This window comes from Aquarana catesbeiana, linkage group LG13, assembly GCF_042186555.1.
Source record: "Aquarana catesbeiana isolate 2022-GZ linkage group LG13, ASM4218655v1, whole genome shotgun sequence".
Classification (NCBI taxonomy): Eukaryota; Metazoa; Chordata; class Amphibia; order Anura; family Ranidae; genus Aquarana; species Aquarana catesbeiana.
The window spans coordinates 103,194,118-103,211,146 of NC_133336.1; the positions used below are offsets into that span (position 1 = coordinate 103,194,118).

The window sequence follows — 17,029 nt, forward strand, 5'->3', positions numbered from 1 at the left end:
ATGACTGCCATTTTATTCTGTGGGTGTTCGAAAAAAACAATATATAATGTTTGGGGGTTCTAAGTAATTTTCTAGCAAAAAAAAAACAGTTTTAAACATGTAAACACCTAAATTCCAAAACGAGGCTGGTCCTTAAGTGGTAGCCAGGACTGACGAGCAGATCATCAACAGCTGAGTCACTGTGGAGAGAAAGGAGCTGGCAATTAGCCGACAGCTGAGCGGCCAGCTCAGAGTAGGAAGAGCTGAGCCTAGCCCTGACAACAAGCAGACTAAGGACACAGATTACTGTAACCATGTCCTGTGGTCTGATGAGACCAAGTTAAACTTATTTGGTTCAGATGGTGTCAAGCGTGTGTGGCGTCAACCAAGTGAGGAATACAAAGACAAGTGTGTCTTGCCTACAGTCAAGCATGGTTGTGGGAGTGTCATGGTCTGGAGCTGCATGATTGCTGCTGGCATTGGGGAGCTACAGTTCATTGAGGGAACCATGAATGCCAGCATGTATTGTGACATACTGAGACTTTGCCGCAGGGCAGTATTCCAACATGATAACGACCCCAAACACACCTCCAAGACAACTACTGCCTTGCTAAAGAAGCTAAAGGTTAAGGTGTTGGACTGGCCAAGCATGCCTCCGGACCTAAACCCTATTTAGCATCTGAGGGGCATCCTCAAACGAATGGTAGAGGAGCGCAAGGTCTCTAACATCCACCATCTCCATGATGTCATCATGGAGGAGTGGAAGAGGACTCCAGTGGCAACCTGTATAGCTCTGGTGAACTCCATGCCCAAGAGGATTATGGTAGTGCTGGAAAATAATGGTGGCCACACAAAATATTAACACTTTGGGCCCAATTTGGACATTTTCACTTAGGGATGTACTCACCTTTGTTGCCAGCGGTGTAGACACTCACTACTTTACATTGTAATTTTGTGTAATTTCTTCAGTGTTGTCACATGAAAAGATATACTCAAATTTTTACAAAAATGTGAGGGGTGTATTCACGTTTGTGAAATACTGTATATAGGCTTGTGATTGTCACAAACATCTCCCAAAACCACTTCTGGTAAACTGAGAATAGAAAGCTCTAAAAAGGAAGTGTGGAGCTGGGTGTGAAGCACAAACATACCAGTTACTTCCTGGGGCGTATCTTCAATTATGAGTGTGAATCCTGAACCGAAAATTAACCTTTAAATCAATATTAACCCAAAATGGGAAAGTTATAAGCATTTTAAACCATAAAAGCTTAATGCTGCTCAAGAGTTACTGCTCTTCTCATCTAGTCACCAAGAAATATTCTTTGACATCGTGTTGTAATTGGTAAAGAAGCCTTTTCCTTTGCCAATATCTGCAGAAAATATTGCAAAACCATTCAGCTTTTAAACACAAGACCAGTGCGTAATCGGTGAACAAAGCTCCTATCTGTCCCCAGAGATCATCTTATTCCCTTGCTGGGTGCCGTCATCTTTCTCCTGCCACAGTAAAACCAAAGTTAAACCAGAATGTCAATCAAAGACAGCATGTCAAAGTCAGCTCTGCCCTTCCTAGGACGTGTCACTGATTTTTGCAAAACAGTAGTCATATATCAATAGCCCAGGGAGTGGTTAATGGTGTGGTAAGGGAGTGTTTAGTGGTTGGGGAGGGGGAAGCTTCTCTAATAGCATCACTGTAGCTCTGACAAGACAGGGGGTGGATAAGACCGCTGTAAAGAGGCTGTCACACAGAGTTTACTGCAGGGCTGTCCAACCTGTGGCCCACAGGCCGCATGCAGCCCAAAATGGCTATGAATGCGGCCCAACACAAAATCGTAAACCTACCTAAAAATGTACATTTTTTGGTAAAAATGCATTTACCCTTTGCAAACACATGCGGACAAATAAAAATTTGACAGTGTCTCTTTACTGGACTTTTATAAATTGTCATGGTTATGCAATAGAGTTTCTCTGTCAGCTTACCTGTCTCCATGTATTCATCTCTAAAGACCAGCTGCCTCTCACCTGACTGGTTTTATAACCTCTCCTCTAAGCATGGCCCCACCCCAGGCCCTATTAGGGAACCCTATATTAACCTGTGCACTGCAAGCCAGCAGGGCTGATCAACCATTGTGTGTTAGCCTCCGTGTGTACTTGCTGTGTTTCCTACGTCTGATTCCTGTTACCGACTTTGGCCTGTTCTCGACTCTCCCTGTCTGCTTATTACCCTGACCTTTGGTGTGTTATGTTTATCCTTGTCTGCTAGTCGCCCTGACCTTTGGCTTACCCCTTACTTCCCTGTCATTCCAGCCTGCTGCCTCCTTCCTCTTCTCCTGTAGTCTACGGTGAGCGTGAGCTGTGAGACCCTGGGGGCCGCGACCTGGAGCCAGACTGCAGCGCAGTCCATCCTCACCACTAGAGGCTCTGGTGAACACCCGCTGGCTCTTAGACTCCGCGCCCTGGGGAATCTATGCTCTAGCTCCCACTGGGATCCATGTTAGTTATCCTGTAGACCTGCTTCCTGAACCTTCCAGGGTTCAATCTGCAGCAGTCAGTACTAGGATCCACTACCTTAGCGGTGCACTTCTGACTCCTGCAGAGTGCTTCTGTCACCTGGTCCCAGGTGACCTGACATACGTTTTATCTTCCCAAAGACAAATCTCCCACTCTTCAGAATCACACCTCATGCATGTCCCTTTCGGCACTTATATTTGTTAGCAACTATTTTCAATGTTGAAGCACACAAAGGGCAAAGTTAGAACCAAAATATCTGATAAGTACCTTAAGAATTCATTGAGAATTGCTACTATATCCATCGAACCAGATATTGATGTGTTTGTTTATCAAAAACAGTGTCAAATAAGCCTGCCAGTACCCCAGACAAGTGAAACTAACCTTAGTGACACTACCAGCAGGTCCCAGTCAATGCCTTTCATGTTCTAAACCTTGGCTATGTGTACCCCAGGAGTCTCTGAAACACATAAACGCCCCAGTACTCAACATCCGCTTGCATTCCACTATGCAATGCAATGCAGGACATCTTTTAAATATGCTGAGTCAGGCCCGCCATCGGGGGGAGGGGGGCAGCCAATACACATGTAGGGGGCCTGGGCCCCCAAACCAACGACTTGTTAGCTTACTGTATAGTAACAGCCAGGGCTTTGTTTTCTGATGGCACTTCCCGGCACCTCTGCCAGAGACCATGAGAGAGAAGCACTCTCAGTATACTATTGCTTTAGCAGGGTGGGTGAGGAGTGAACCAATGCTGCTCACTTAGTTCCGGCTGCAGCCTGAGAGAGGGGAAGGTGGAGTGATATCATCTGCACTCCACCTCTCCTGTAGGCCGAACAATGGTTTGGGCGCCAGTTGCAGCTCAGCTGGAAGAGCTGAGCTGTGTGTAGCCTGCCGGACTGAATGCTTACTGTGGATTGAAGACAAGTTGTTAGATATCACATTTTTGGAAAATTTATTGACAAGGTTTCTGCATGTGGGCCTGTGCAGTGACTGTCATTTTGTTGGATTGGGCTGTCTCTTTGCTTGATGGTGATGTCTCTTTGCTGGATTGGGCTGTCTCTTTTCTAAATGAGGATGACTCTGCTACATTAGGCTGTCTCTTTGCTGGATTGGGATGTCTCTTTGCTGAATATATGGGGATGCCTCTTTGCTGGATGGGGATGTCTCTCTGCTGGATTGGGCTCTCTCTTTGCTATATGATGGTGTCTCTTTGCTGGATTGGGCTATCATTTTGCTGGACTGGGATTTCTCTTTTGAATGAATGGGCATGTCTCTTTACTGACACAACAGTCGTACAACTTTGGATCTGACTTTGCCCTGCGACTTTAAGTCCGACATGTGTCCGACTTCAATGAACAGGGATCCGACTTTGATCCCTGACAATACCAGGCACTGTGTGCTATGAATCTTTAGGTGAAACTCCACACATGTAAAAAAAAAACGACATGGGTTCCCCCTCCATGAGCATACCAGGCCCTTCGGTCTGGTATGTATTTTCAAGGGAACCACCACGCCGAACAAACGGCATGGGGGTCCCCCCAAAATCCATACCAGACCCTTATCTAAGCACACAGCCCGGCAGGTCAGGAAAGGGGGTGGGGACGAGCGAGCGCCCCCCCCCTGAACTGTACCAGGCTGCATGCCCTCAACATGGGCTGGTGGGTGCTGTGGGGCAGGAGGGGCCCTGTGCCCCCCACCCCAAAGCATCTTGTCCCCATGTTGATGAGGACAAGGGCCTCTTCCCAACAACCCTGGCCGTTGGTTGTCAGGGTCTGCGGGCGGGGGGCTTATCGGAATCTGTAAGCCCCCTTTAACAAGGGGGCCCCCATATTCTGCCCCCCCACCCTATGTGAATGAGTATGGGGTACATTGTATCCCTACCCATTCACCTAAAAAAAATGTCAAAAATAAAACACATTACACAGGTTTTTAAAACTGACGTTTTTTCAGGAGCAGTAATGTTAAGAATGCTTAAAGTGAAACAATAAAAATGAAATATTCCTTTAAATATCGTGCCTGGGGGGTCCCCTTAGTCTGCCTGTAAAATAGCACATAGTCTGCCTGTAAAATAGCACATTTTCCCCATGTTTAGAAAAGTATGCTGAAGTAGGATCAAAGTCAGACCAAAATAGTGCAGGGAGCATTTTCAAAGTCGGACAGACTTGTGTCGGACCAGTTAAGATGGCTCTCATGGGGAAACATTGATTTTCACACATAATGCAACATGAGCTCCCAACAATGTCGGAGCGTTTGTCGTACCAGTGTGAACCCAGCCTCATACCTATTTTTGCTTTTAATTGGTAGTGACAAGTCAACACTTGAAATGCTTAGAGGGAGCAGTAGCCAGCATCCCTGTAATCTGGAGAACCCTGAATCCACTTGCTGGTGCTGCTGGAGCACCTACCTTGCTCATTCTCAAATAAAGAAAAACTTATATAAAAAGAAAAAAGTTTTTTAAAGCCACCAAACATGTTCAACCCTGCCTTGGAAATCTGAATGTGATTGGTGATTAGGGATGAGCCAAACCCCCCCCTGGTTCGGTTCGCACCAGAATTTGTGCGAACATGCGAACACCATTAAAGCCTATGGGACACGAACGTGAAAAATCAAAAGTGCTCATTTTAAAGGCTTATATGCATGTTATTGCCATAAAAAGTGTTTGGGGGCCCGGGTACTGCCCCAGGGGACATGTATCGATGCAAAAAAAAAGTTTTTAAAACAACGTTTTTTTCAGAAGCAGTGATTTTAAGAATGCTTAAAGTGAAACAATAAAAATTAAATATTCCTTTAAATATCGTGCCTGGGGGGTCCCCTTAGTCTGCCTGTAAAGTAGCACATTTTTCCCATGTTTAGAAAAGTACTGCGGCAAAATGACCTTTCTGAAGGAAATGTCATTTAAAATTGCTCACAGCTGTAATGTATTGCCAGATCCCGGCAATATACATAAAAATACATTTAAAAAAACAGTGTGGGTCGATGGTTCGAATCCCAACCATGGCACTACCTGCCTGGAGTTTGCATGTACTCCTTGTTCCTGCGTGGGTTTCCATCCACAATCCAAAGAAATTGGCCCTAGTATGTGTATGTATGAATGTGAGTTAGGGACCATAGATTGTAAGTTCCTTGAGGGCAGGGACTGATGTGAGTGTATAATATACAGTATATGTGTGAAGTGCTGCGACAGCACTATATAAGTACCTGTAAATAATAAATAATTATAAATAATAATAATAAATAAATAATAAATAATACTAAAAAAATAATAAATAATAAATAAATAAATAATAATAATAAATGTGCAATAAATCAGTGCATCTCTAATAAGTAACTCCAAGGAGATAATATTTGGTCATAGCTGGATATGTCCAGAAAATAGTCAATTTTCCCCCCAAGATTAGTAGTGATGATAGTGTCTGCAGGTCACATACACAACATACACAACAAACTTATAAAACTTCTGTTCCTTTCAGGCTAGGAAGTATTTTTCACCTGATGACTGATCACCATTTATATAAATATAAGATTAATGTACTGTATGTGCTGTTGAAAGTTGAACTTAAAGGGTTTGTTACCCCAAGACTTCATATTCCTGATATGTGCCTGCTGTACCATCTACAGTACTTGTATGAGAAAGTATCCTGTTCTCTTTGTATTGCTGAAATCCCTGGTGATCCTGCTAGTCCCTCTGCTTTCCTATTAAAAACTGACCTCGCTAAGCAGGAGAGCACACAGTGGTCAGTTCTCTGGCTATGCTGGGAACTCAGTGTGCTCTCCTCCAATGATCAGACTTGTCCTGACACGCCCCCGCTGCACAGCCATTCACTGGAAAGCTCAGTGTGCTGCTGCTTCTCCTCCCCCTCCCCAGCTCTTATGCAGCTGAGAACAGAGGGAATGTGATCACTTATAAAAAAAGGGGGAAAAAAATATATATTTTTTTTAACTATACACAAATGTTTTGCCTTTCATTTCTATTTTAAACTGAATCAGTTGTTTTACAATTTGCAGTCACTTTAACTGGTCATTCATGAAGCCTGTAATATTGATGATTACAAAGAAAACTGTTAACATTGTTTTCTTAACTGTGGAGTGGCACATACTGCCAATTTGACTACTGTAGAGGTTAGACATTGGAGCTTATGTTTTACTGTCCTTCCTGGCCAGCCAGCAGTAACTTGGACATGAAGTGAGGGAAAACCACCTTTATTCACCAAAATGTTTTTTGTAGCAGTTGGTGTCAGTTTTGGGGAGATAATCCCTTACTTCCTGTCCTGTCCTGATGGCACCAGTCACCAGAACAGGAAATAAAGGACAATCTTCCATACAGGGACAAAAACCACAGTAAAATGTCAACAGGTGTTCAAACCCTTCCCCACTCTATCTAAAATTAAAAAAAATAAATGTTTTAGCTAGTGTTACACTTTAAATGCCTAAAGCACCTCAAGTCAAGTCTGAATGTTATTCATAAGCCAAAATGTTCACTGCACTATACTGTAAATACTAGTAGATTAACCATTTTGTGAGACTTGCATGGATACAAATATCACAGCATTGCATGTAGAGATGTAGATTAGAAAAAGGTTGATTGCATAGAATTACTAGCAAGAGTTTATAATATTTCCCAGAGTCCTTTGAGAAAGCCCTACTGAATCTGGGAGTAAGTAAAAAGGCAAAGGGAATGAAAATACTACATTTCTTAGATACCCACTCCTGCAGTAATATGTGTGACTTACAGGTGGTGAACCCTTCTATTCATATTTGTATGTTTATATTTTAAAAATTTTTGGTTCAACTTGATGGATACAGTGCCTTGAAAAAGTATTTATACCCCGTTGAAATTTTTCACATTTCGTCATCTTACAACCAAAAACGTAAATGTATTTTATTAGGATTTTATGTGATAGACCAACACAAAAAAGTGGCACATAATTGTGACATGGAAGGAAAATGATAAATGATTTTCAAAATGTTTTATAAATAAATATGTGAAAAGTGTGGCGTGCATTTGTATTCAGTCCCCCTGAGTCAATACTTTGTAGGACCACATTTCACTGCAATTACAGCTCCAAGTCCTTTTAGAGATGTCTCTACCAGCTTTGCACATCTAGAAAGTGAATTTTTTGCACATTCTTCTGTGCAAAATAGCTCAAGCTTTGTTAGATTGGATGGAGAGCTATTTTCAAGTCTTGCCAGAGATTCTCAATTGGATTTAGGTCTGGACTTTGACTGGGCCATTCTAACACATGAATATGCTTTGATCTAAACCATTCCATTGTTGCTCTGGCTGTATGTTTAGGGTTGATGTCCTGCTGGAAGGTCAACCTCCACCCCAGGCTCAAGTCTTTTGGTGACTCTAACAGGTTTTCTTCTAAGATTGCCCTGTATTTGGCTCCATCCATCTTCCCATCAACTCTGACCAGCTTCCCTGTCCCTGCTGAAGAAAAACATCCCCACAACATGATGCTGCCACTACCATGTTTCACAGTGGGGATGGAGTGTTCAGGATGATGTGCAGTGTTAGTTTTACGCCACACATAGTGTTTTGCTTTTAGGCCAAAAAAGTTAAATGTTGGTCTCATCTGACCAGAGCACCTTCTTCCACATGTTTGCTGTGTCCCCCACATGGCTTCTCGCACACTGCAAACAGGACTTCTTATGGCTTTCTTTCAACAATGGCTTTCTTCTTGCCACTCTTCCATAAAGGCCAGATTTGTGGAGTGCACGACTAATTGTTGTCCTGTGGACAGATTCTCCCACCTACGCTGTGGATCACTGCAGCTCCTCCAGAGTTACCATGAGCCTCTTGGCTGCTTCTCTAATTAATGCTCTCTTTGTCAGTTTAGGTGGATGGCCATGTCTTGGTAGGTTTGCAGTTGTGCCATACTCTTTCCATTTTCGGATGATGGATTGAACAGTGCTCCGTGAGAGGTCCAAAGCTTGGGATATTTTTTTTTTAGCCTAACCCTGCTTTAAACTTTTCCACATTTTTTTCCCTGACCTGTCTGGTGTGTTCCTTGGGCTTCATGATGCTGTTTGCTCACTGAGGTTCTCTAACAAACCTCTGAGGGCTTCACAGAACAGCTATATTTATACTGAGATTAAATTACACACAGGTAGACTCTATTTACTAATTAGGTGACTTCTGAAGGCAATTGGTTTTACTAGATTTTAGTTAGGGGTATCAGAGTAAAGGGGGCTAAATTCAAATGCACGCCACACTTTTCACATATTTATTTGTAAAAAAAAAATTGAAAACCATTTATCATGTTCCTTCCACTTCACAATTATGTGCCACCTTATGTTGGTCTATCACATAAAATCCCAACAAAATACATTTACATTTTTGGTTGTAACATGACAAAATGTGGAAAATTTCAAGGGGTATGAATACTTTATCAAGGCACTGTATGTGTCTTATTTAACCTAACTATTAATAGTCAGTCTTCAAAGTGTGTGTAACATTGCAATGTGGAGACATAAAACATGGGAGTTTTTATGTTTTATAGTGATCTATTGCTTGATTGAAGCTTGTACCTCAGTAATCTGGACTATCTGACGTGGTTTATATATAAATTGACTTAACCTACAATATTTTTTTATTTGTATTTTCAGATTCTGAAGGGAATGTTTGCCAGAGCAGCGAGCTAGTACAGATTATGTTGACAATGCATGGATTCCTGATCCCATCTTCAGACCTGCTCAGCAAGCTCAGAGCATTATATCCTTTATTTTGTAACATATATACCTTTGCTTGGATGCCCCTCACTGTTCAGGAAACATTCAAACCCAGTAGTGAATGAGTACTGTAGTCTATTCTGAAACTTTTAGTATATACTTGTTATCAATACCAGACATTTCTCCAATGCCACCACTATTGTCTCACCCATATCAGGCTAAGGCATAGCTACATCTCTATTGTGTGTTGGGGGTAACATAACCTCCTTCCATGGATCATTTCCCATTATGGTTCTGTAACTTGTCCTTATTATGAGTGGTGGGAGCTCTAAACCACTGGTCATCAACTCCTGTCCTCAGGACCCACTAACAGGCCAGGTTTTATGTATTACCTTGGGGAGATGCAGACTAGAATACTGCAATCTCTGAGGAGCAAATTATATCACCTGTGATGTATTTCAGTTATCCTGCAAACCTGGCCTGTTAGTGGGCCCTGAGGACAGGGTTAATGACCACTGCTCTAAACAGTTAAAGCAGCGGTTCTCAACCTGGGGGTCACGACCCTGTCGGGGGTCGAATGACGATTTGCCAGGGGTCTCCAAATCCCGATCTGCGGACACGACTCTCAAAGGTGACGTCAGCAGCCAACGAGACATCACTTCTGGGAGAGGAGAGACCGCAGCGGAGTAACTAGTAAGGTAAGTAGGCTTTTATGATTTGCATATAAACAGCTTGTATATCATACTCGCGCTGTCTGGGAACTTGGTGTGGTCGGCTATGATGTAAATGTATTTACAGAGCTATGTGGCTGAGCACAATTTTTTTGATAGGGAATTTAACTTATTTAATTCTGTCTGTAAATGTGTAAGGCAAGAGATGTGGGTGAGATCTTGGGCTGGGGGAGTCTTAAGTTTTAATAATATTACATTGCATGTGCTTGATGCTGGAATGAACAGTAAGTAGGGATGGAGTGGTCAAAGCCACCTTGGATTTGAGGTGGATATGACTTGGTGTAACTCCAGAATTTGTGGCCATAAATTTCCACCTGAACCCATAATGCCCTGCATAACCATTATCCTTGGTCAGATAGGTCCCTAAGAGCCAGTAATCATAGAAAATGGACAAGGGTGGGCTCCCAGTAACTATATAGTTCTCATCATATATACAGTAGGGACGGAAAGTATTCAGACCCTCTTAAATTTTTCACTCTTTGTTATATTGCAGCCATTTGCTAAAATCATTTAAGTTAATTTTTTTCCTCATTAATGTACACACAGCACCCCATATTGACAGAAAAACACAGAATTGTTGACATTTTTGCAGATTTATTAAAAAAAGAAAAACTGAAACATCACATGGTCCTAAGTATTCAGACCCTTTGCTCAGTATTTAGTATTTAGCTCTGGCTGGCCCATTCAAGAACAGTCATGGAGTTGTTGTGAAGCCACTCCTTCGTTATTTTAGCTGTGTGCTTAAGGTCATTGTCTTGTTGGAAGGTAAACCTTCGGCCCAGTCTGAGGTCCTGAGCACTCGTCCAGGATATCCCTGTACTTGGCCGCATTCATCTTTCTCCCGTCGTCCTGTCCCTGCAGCTGAAAAACACCCCCACAGCATGATGCTGCCACCACCATGCTTCACTGTTGGGACTGTATTGGACAGGTGATGAGCAGTGCCTGGTTTTCTCCACACATACCGCTTAGAATTAAGGCCAAAAAGTTCTATCTTGGTCTCATCAGACCAAAGAATCTTATTTCTCACAATCTTGGAGTCCTTCAGCTGTTTTTTAGCAAACTCGATGCGGGCTTTCATGTGTCTTGCACTGAGGAGAGGCTTCCGTCGGGCCACTCTGCCATAAAGCCCCGACTGGTGGAGGGCTGCAGTGATGGTTGACTTTCTATAACTTTCTCCCATCTCCCGACTGCATCTCTGGAGCTCAGCCACAGTGATCTTTGGGTTCTTCTTTACCTCTCTCACCAAGGCTCTTCTCCCCCGATAGCTCAGTTTCCACATTGTGTATAAAGGCTGTTTGATCCTGTCTTCTCTTCAGAGTCTATAGAGTCAGGCTGCACATGCTCAGTTTGGTATGTTCTGCTAGAGAGGTTTTTTTTTTCGTGGGAGTATGCATGTGATCAGCACAGGGCCAATCAGCACTGTCCAGACAGAGGGTCGGGGGGACTTGCAGTCTCATAGGTCAGTCAGAAAACTCCTGCTATATACTGCTGATGAGAAAGAGTATTTAGCAGTTTATATTTAATAAAATATTTGCATTTCCATGTTCTGTGTACTGTGGGAGACCAGATATAGTGAATGCAGGTTCTGGGTTTAGTAACACTTTAATTATGTTAAATTTGTAAGAATGAAAATACATCCTGCATATCAGATATTTATATTTCGATTCATAACAGTAGCAAAATTATAGCAATGAAGGAACAAGAAAATAATTTTACTGTTAGGGGTCCCCACAACTTAGGAAATTTTATCAAGGGGTCACGGCACTAGGATGGTTGAGAACCACTGAGCTAAAGCATCACATAGGTTATCATGGGAAAATCATGTGCAGATGACCATATGCGGTTTTCCTCGCACATTTAATGAGCCAATTTGCTGTTTGACGTCTGCAATCCCTGCCTGGTATCTCATGTATGAATGACCATAAAGTTAGGGCACACCAGCTAGAGCACTAAATGTCAGTATCACAAGCATAAGAAAATAGTTTTTTTTGTGTTTCTGCCTGGAGATAAGGAAACTGGGTACATCTAAATGATGATGTTTTTCATTACAGATAAATTAGAAACAAACTGATAATCTAAGCACAGAGAGCCAGAAGTTGTTTACAGCTTATTAAAGAGACAATGAGCCTTTTTAGTGAGTCTTCTTCTAGAAGGCAATGCATTCCATATGGCTCTGCACAAAAAGACTTTAGCATGTGTGTCATTAATGACAGGCATGTGCTGCTGAGGAGGCTGGGAGCAGGTAACGAGGCCTCCCGTGGGAGAAGAGGAGCCTGGCAACAGAAAATTACACTCAATCTTTGTTTATTATCACCCTTCTTACATCTCATCTTTTCAATGGGAGTAGGTGCAAGAGATACATTCTGCTTTACGCTTTTCATATGAGATGCTTTATATAATTATACTATACAAGCAGAGTCCCTTAAAACATAAAAGCTAGATTTAGACAAGCCACCGTGTAGGCTAAGCAAAAGGTATTTTTGGTTCACAATGCTACATTCACATTGTATTATAATTCGCTCTCAATAGACTTCGCTGCTGTTTTTCTTTAACTGATATTTACATATGAGGAAGCTCTGCAAAAGAGGTCTTTGCTACTCTGCCTTAAGATCTGCTACTTTGTAAGGTACGTTTCTTATAATATAGACTAAGCTTGTCTGTTGTGATCCAGCATTTTTGGTCAATCCTTCAACTTTTTTCTCTTTTTAGATATTGGATTACAGAACTCTGGACTATGTTCAAAGTCGACTCCCGTCTCACTGAGACCATGGAGGAGTTCCAAGAGTTGGTGCGAGCACAGGGGGAAGAATTACACTGGCAACTTCTTGACACTGCTCAGATGTGAGTTCTCAGGAAATGTGAATATCTTTTGGCATATTGTTGATTTATGCTGGAATGTAATTCTTTATCTTATAATATAGTAACTCTCGGGAATGGTCTAGAAAACTGACACAGAGAATAAAACCAAACTGTAGTAAGAAGAGGAAAGTGTCACTTCTGTTTGACCACCTGGAGCCACAGGAACTGGCAGAACACCTAACCTACCTAGAATTTAAATCATTTCGCAGAATTTCTGTAAGTAGACAAAGCAGAGAAGGATATGTTTATCATCTTAATGGCGTTATACTTGATTTTATAATATACTTCTCTATGTCATAACTGTCAAACAAGGAAACTGATACTATGACAGCAATTAATGTGTTAGTGCAGAGGTTCTTGTACACAGACCTCAACAACAATATGTGGATCTTCTCACAAGAAAACAGATACATGTAACTACTTAGTGTATTCAGTAAATGCTCTGCCTGTGTTTCAGAGAGGAAAAACAAAAATATGGACTGAGTTTGAAAACCTATGAATTGGGTCCAAAAATAATTTGAAGCAGTCATGAAGTCTTTATATAACTTATCTTCTAACCTGAAAGATCCTTTGTGTATGGCTGAACATTACCCAAATTAACTTATCCTTAAATTGCCTGGTTACATTTTTAAGTACCACAGAATATAGAATAATGCACATGCCCATATTTTCAACACTCTTGTTATACTTTCCCTTTAGTTTTCGGACTATCAGAACTACATTGTAAATGGTTGTGTGAAAGATAATCCTACTATGGAACGTTCAATTGCACTCTGCAATGGGATTTCTCAGTGGGTTCAACTGATGGTCTTAAGCCGGCCAACCCCTCAGCTCCGAGCTGAGGTTCTCACTAAGTTCATTCATGTGGCTCAGGTGAGCGTTAACATCTGCAGATTGCATATCTTTTAATAAACGAAATAACACAATCCAATTATCATAGCTGTAAAATCTATCTTATGGCTTATCCCCACAGAAACTTCATCAGCTGCAAAACTTCAACACTCTGATGGCTGTTATTGGAGGGCTGTGTCATAGTTCCATCTCTAGACTCAAGGAGACCAGTTCTCATGTGTCTCATGATGTCAGCAAGGTAAATATCTCTACTAACATAATATGTGCATTGTATCAGAGTAAAAATATTACTGGCAAACAAAAGGAAGATCCTCTGCATGCTAAGTTAACCTTAACTGATAAGAGATCGCCATCTCTATCTATCGAACTGCACTAATGTATCATATTTATTTTCATTACATTCACTCACTCAGGGTTTGGTGTAGTTCCTACCATTATTTCATGTTAATTTATTGCCACTTCCCTTAGTTTTTGTACTATGCTATTAACAGCCTTTGACACTAGATACCGGGTACTCTACTCCTCAGAGTGTGCTTCAGAAGTGTATTGGGTCTACGTCAAATCCAGTAACAATATGACACTAAGGGGTTTATTTATCAAGGTTTACTTGTCACCCAAGATTTGCACAACTTTCAAGCAACATTCACACCTTTTTTCACATAAGATTCAATTAGAAAAAAGTGTGGCTCTTGGATGACAATATTAATAAATACACCTCTAAGGGTTTTATAAATCAGGTAGATCAATTTATGCTTTATCCTATTCATTTTACTTGAGTTTGTTTTTATTGCAGGTCCTTAATGAGATGACAGAGCTGCTGGCCTCCTGCAGAAATTATGATAATTACAGACGAGCTTATAATGAATGCAGTAATTTCAAGATACCTATTCTTGGGGTACACCTGAAAGACCTTATCTCTCTATATGCAGCCATGCCAGACTTTCTGGATGAAAAGAAAATTAACGTACCCAAACTGCACTCCATGTACAACCATATTAATGAGCTAATTCAGCTACAAAACATAGCTCCACCATTAGATGCCAATATGGATCTTGTACATCTGCTCACCGTGAGTTCTGATTTTCAGTGTTTGCTTGTTTAGAGAAAACCATTATATATGTTCCTGATTGTTTACTGTAGAAGGTAACTTGAATATACTGGGAATATTTTGAACAACCATACTTAAACCTTATATTGACACACATACAGTGCTGCTTGTCCCCACCTCCACTCTCTACTCACAGGATTTGATTGACAGCAACAGGAGCCATTGGCTCCTGTTGCTGCCTTCATATTCAGTGAGGAGGAGAGAGAGGAGAGAACTGCTGCTCTCGGACACAGCTCTGGATCAAGATCGGGTTCAGGTAAATATTTAGAAGGCATGAGGACAGAGAATGCATTAAGGTAAAAAAAAAAAACCTTCTGCCCTTACAACCAGTTTAAAAAAATCACAACTATAGAACAAGAAAAAATAATATATTCTTACTCTATTGTAAAGCTCTGACCTTCAGTTATGAGGTTACTAGATATAAACCAATAGCTGTAGAAGCCCATTTTCCTGGTTGGACCCTGTACCATACATATATTTCAACAGAATTATTGTAACATTTTCCTAACCTCAGATTCAGGATTAATGCCTCTGGAATGAACTATAGCTAAGTTACTCTAATAAAATGGGCCTCCAAGTATTTTATATGGCTATTTACCTGTTGATCCTTGCTAGCACCAGAAGTGGCTGCTTACTGCAATCTCTTTATAGTGATAGCATTGTAGGGCCCCCTTCGGCTATCTTGGCATACAGACCACAGCAGCTGACAGCAGGAGATTTTACTGTCTGTCATACAAATGACATATTTATTTGCTCTAATATGTGTAAGGAACATTCTACACCGTATTATATATTTGTACATCAATGTATTTGCAGCTTTCCCTCGACTTGTATTACACAGAGGATGAAATGTATGAGCTGTCATATGCACGGGAGCCAAAGAATCATCGGGCACCAGTAAGTTACCTAAAATGACAATATTAATATAACAGGCATAATTCACTTTGTTCCAATCACTGGCAGATGAAGAAGGGTTAGGGAAGGGAAACAAATCAGTTCATCCTATTTTTACCTATCCTTTCTTAAGTGTCCATCTTTGACTGTCAGCTATTGGTTCCATTCTGGAAGACAGACTGTTTCTGGTGCTGGATATAAAGCGGAGCAGAAGAGGTACAGGATATAAGACACTCTTGCAGGTAGCTTGAGGCCAGCTATACACAGACAGATCTTACACCATCAATGGAGGTGAACTCAGGGAGCCACCAAGACATATGCAAGTTAGTTAACATTTAGATATGATGCATGTACATTGAAAGATCAGTTCTCTTTTCTATGGAAAAAGGAAACAGTCAGCGATTTTTCAATGTGGTTCCATTGCCTTAAGAGATGGTTGAATTATAGGATGAGTGGCAAATGTAAAGCAGGCCATACATGTAAAATAAAAAACCTGTTTGATTTTGGCATAATTAGTGTGCCCACAGCAACAGACGACGTGCGGGCATGACCGATCAAAACATGCTGGAAATTTTTAACAGAACAAACGATTTTCTAATCGTATACAGGGTTATCGTTCTAAAAAAAAATAAAATAAAACTGAAATGTAGTGTAGTGTGTGTGTTTTTCTACTATAGGAAATAAACAACTTCCTGCAGCCATTGCTGGCTGTAGGGGACAAGCGAAATAAACATTTTATGTATTGCAGCCTTGTAATCACAGCAAGGAGTTCAGACAGATCGGGCTGGAAGTGTGTGAAGCAAAGCTATTTAACATAATAAACCCAGTTTAGCCAAGAGGTTAAAATACATTGCATCACTTCCAAAGATGAAGTAAAAAAAAATGTTGTTTTTCGCAGGGAAAATTCTGACACAATGATGGCACAATTGTATGAAAACTTGAGCGTCAATTTTGATTTTTGTTCGAGGGATTCTTAAAGGATTTAAGTTCAACTTTTCAGCAAAAATAAGTAAAAAAATGTGCGTTTATTATTTTTTGTTACAGAAGCCTGTAAAGCATTGCACCAGCGATCAGCAGATCGCTGATGCCATGCAGGTCCTCTGCAGACCTGTCAGTGTAACTGCTTCCTTGTAACTCGTACGAGGAATCCGATACATGCTGACAGGAAGAATGAATGAACTAGCACAGAGCTCACAGCGTAGTTCATTGAAAACTACATGCCGCAAGCCGCAAAGGCTGCTGGACCTTGTAGTTTTAATTTCACATAGCGCTGTGAATGAGTGACGCGGCCAGGTGGGCGAAACCCCGCACGGCCATGTTTTTTTTTTTTTAATTTCGACAGCTAGCGGGTGGAGAAGATCCACCGCTAGCTGGCACAGCGGGGATCGGGGAGGTGCGGGGGCCAGTGCATTCATAACATGTTACA

The 17,029-nt window shown here is 41.4% G+C and overlaps 1 protein-coding gene across 2 annotated transcripts in view; it reads left to right on the forward strand.

Annotated features, from left to right (window-relative positions):
* RASGRP1 (RAS guanyl releasing protein 1) overlaps positions 1-17,029 on the forward strand; it is a 306,655-nt gene that overhangs the window by 273,507 nt on the left and 16,119 nt on the right. For both annotated transcript variants that reach the window (XM_073609577.1, XM_073609576.1), the window contains 8 exons: positions 9,097-9,202; positions 12,454-12,516; positions 12,600-12,731; positions 12,812-12,965; positions 13,449-13,622; positions 13,723-13,839; positions 14,395-14,670; positions 15,526-15,606. In XM_073609577.1, the coding sequence (XP_073465678.1) occupies positions 9,097-9,202; positions 12,454-12,516; positions 12,600-12,731; positions 12,812-12,965; positions 13,449-13,622; positions 13,723-13,839; positions 14,395-14,670; positions 15,526-15,606 (1,103 nt within the window). The remainder of the gene's footprint in view (positions 1-9,096; positions 9,203-12,453; positions 12,517-12,599; positions 12,732-12,811; positions 12,966-13,448; positions 13,623-13,722; positions 13,840-14,394; positions 14,671-15,525; positions 15,607-17,029) is intronic.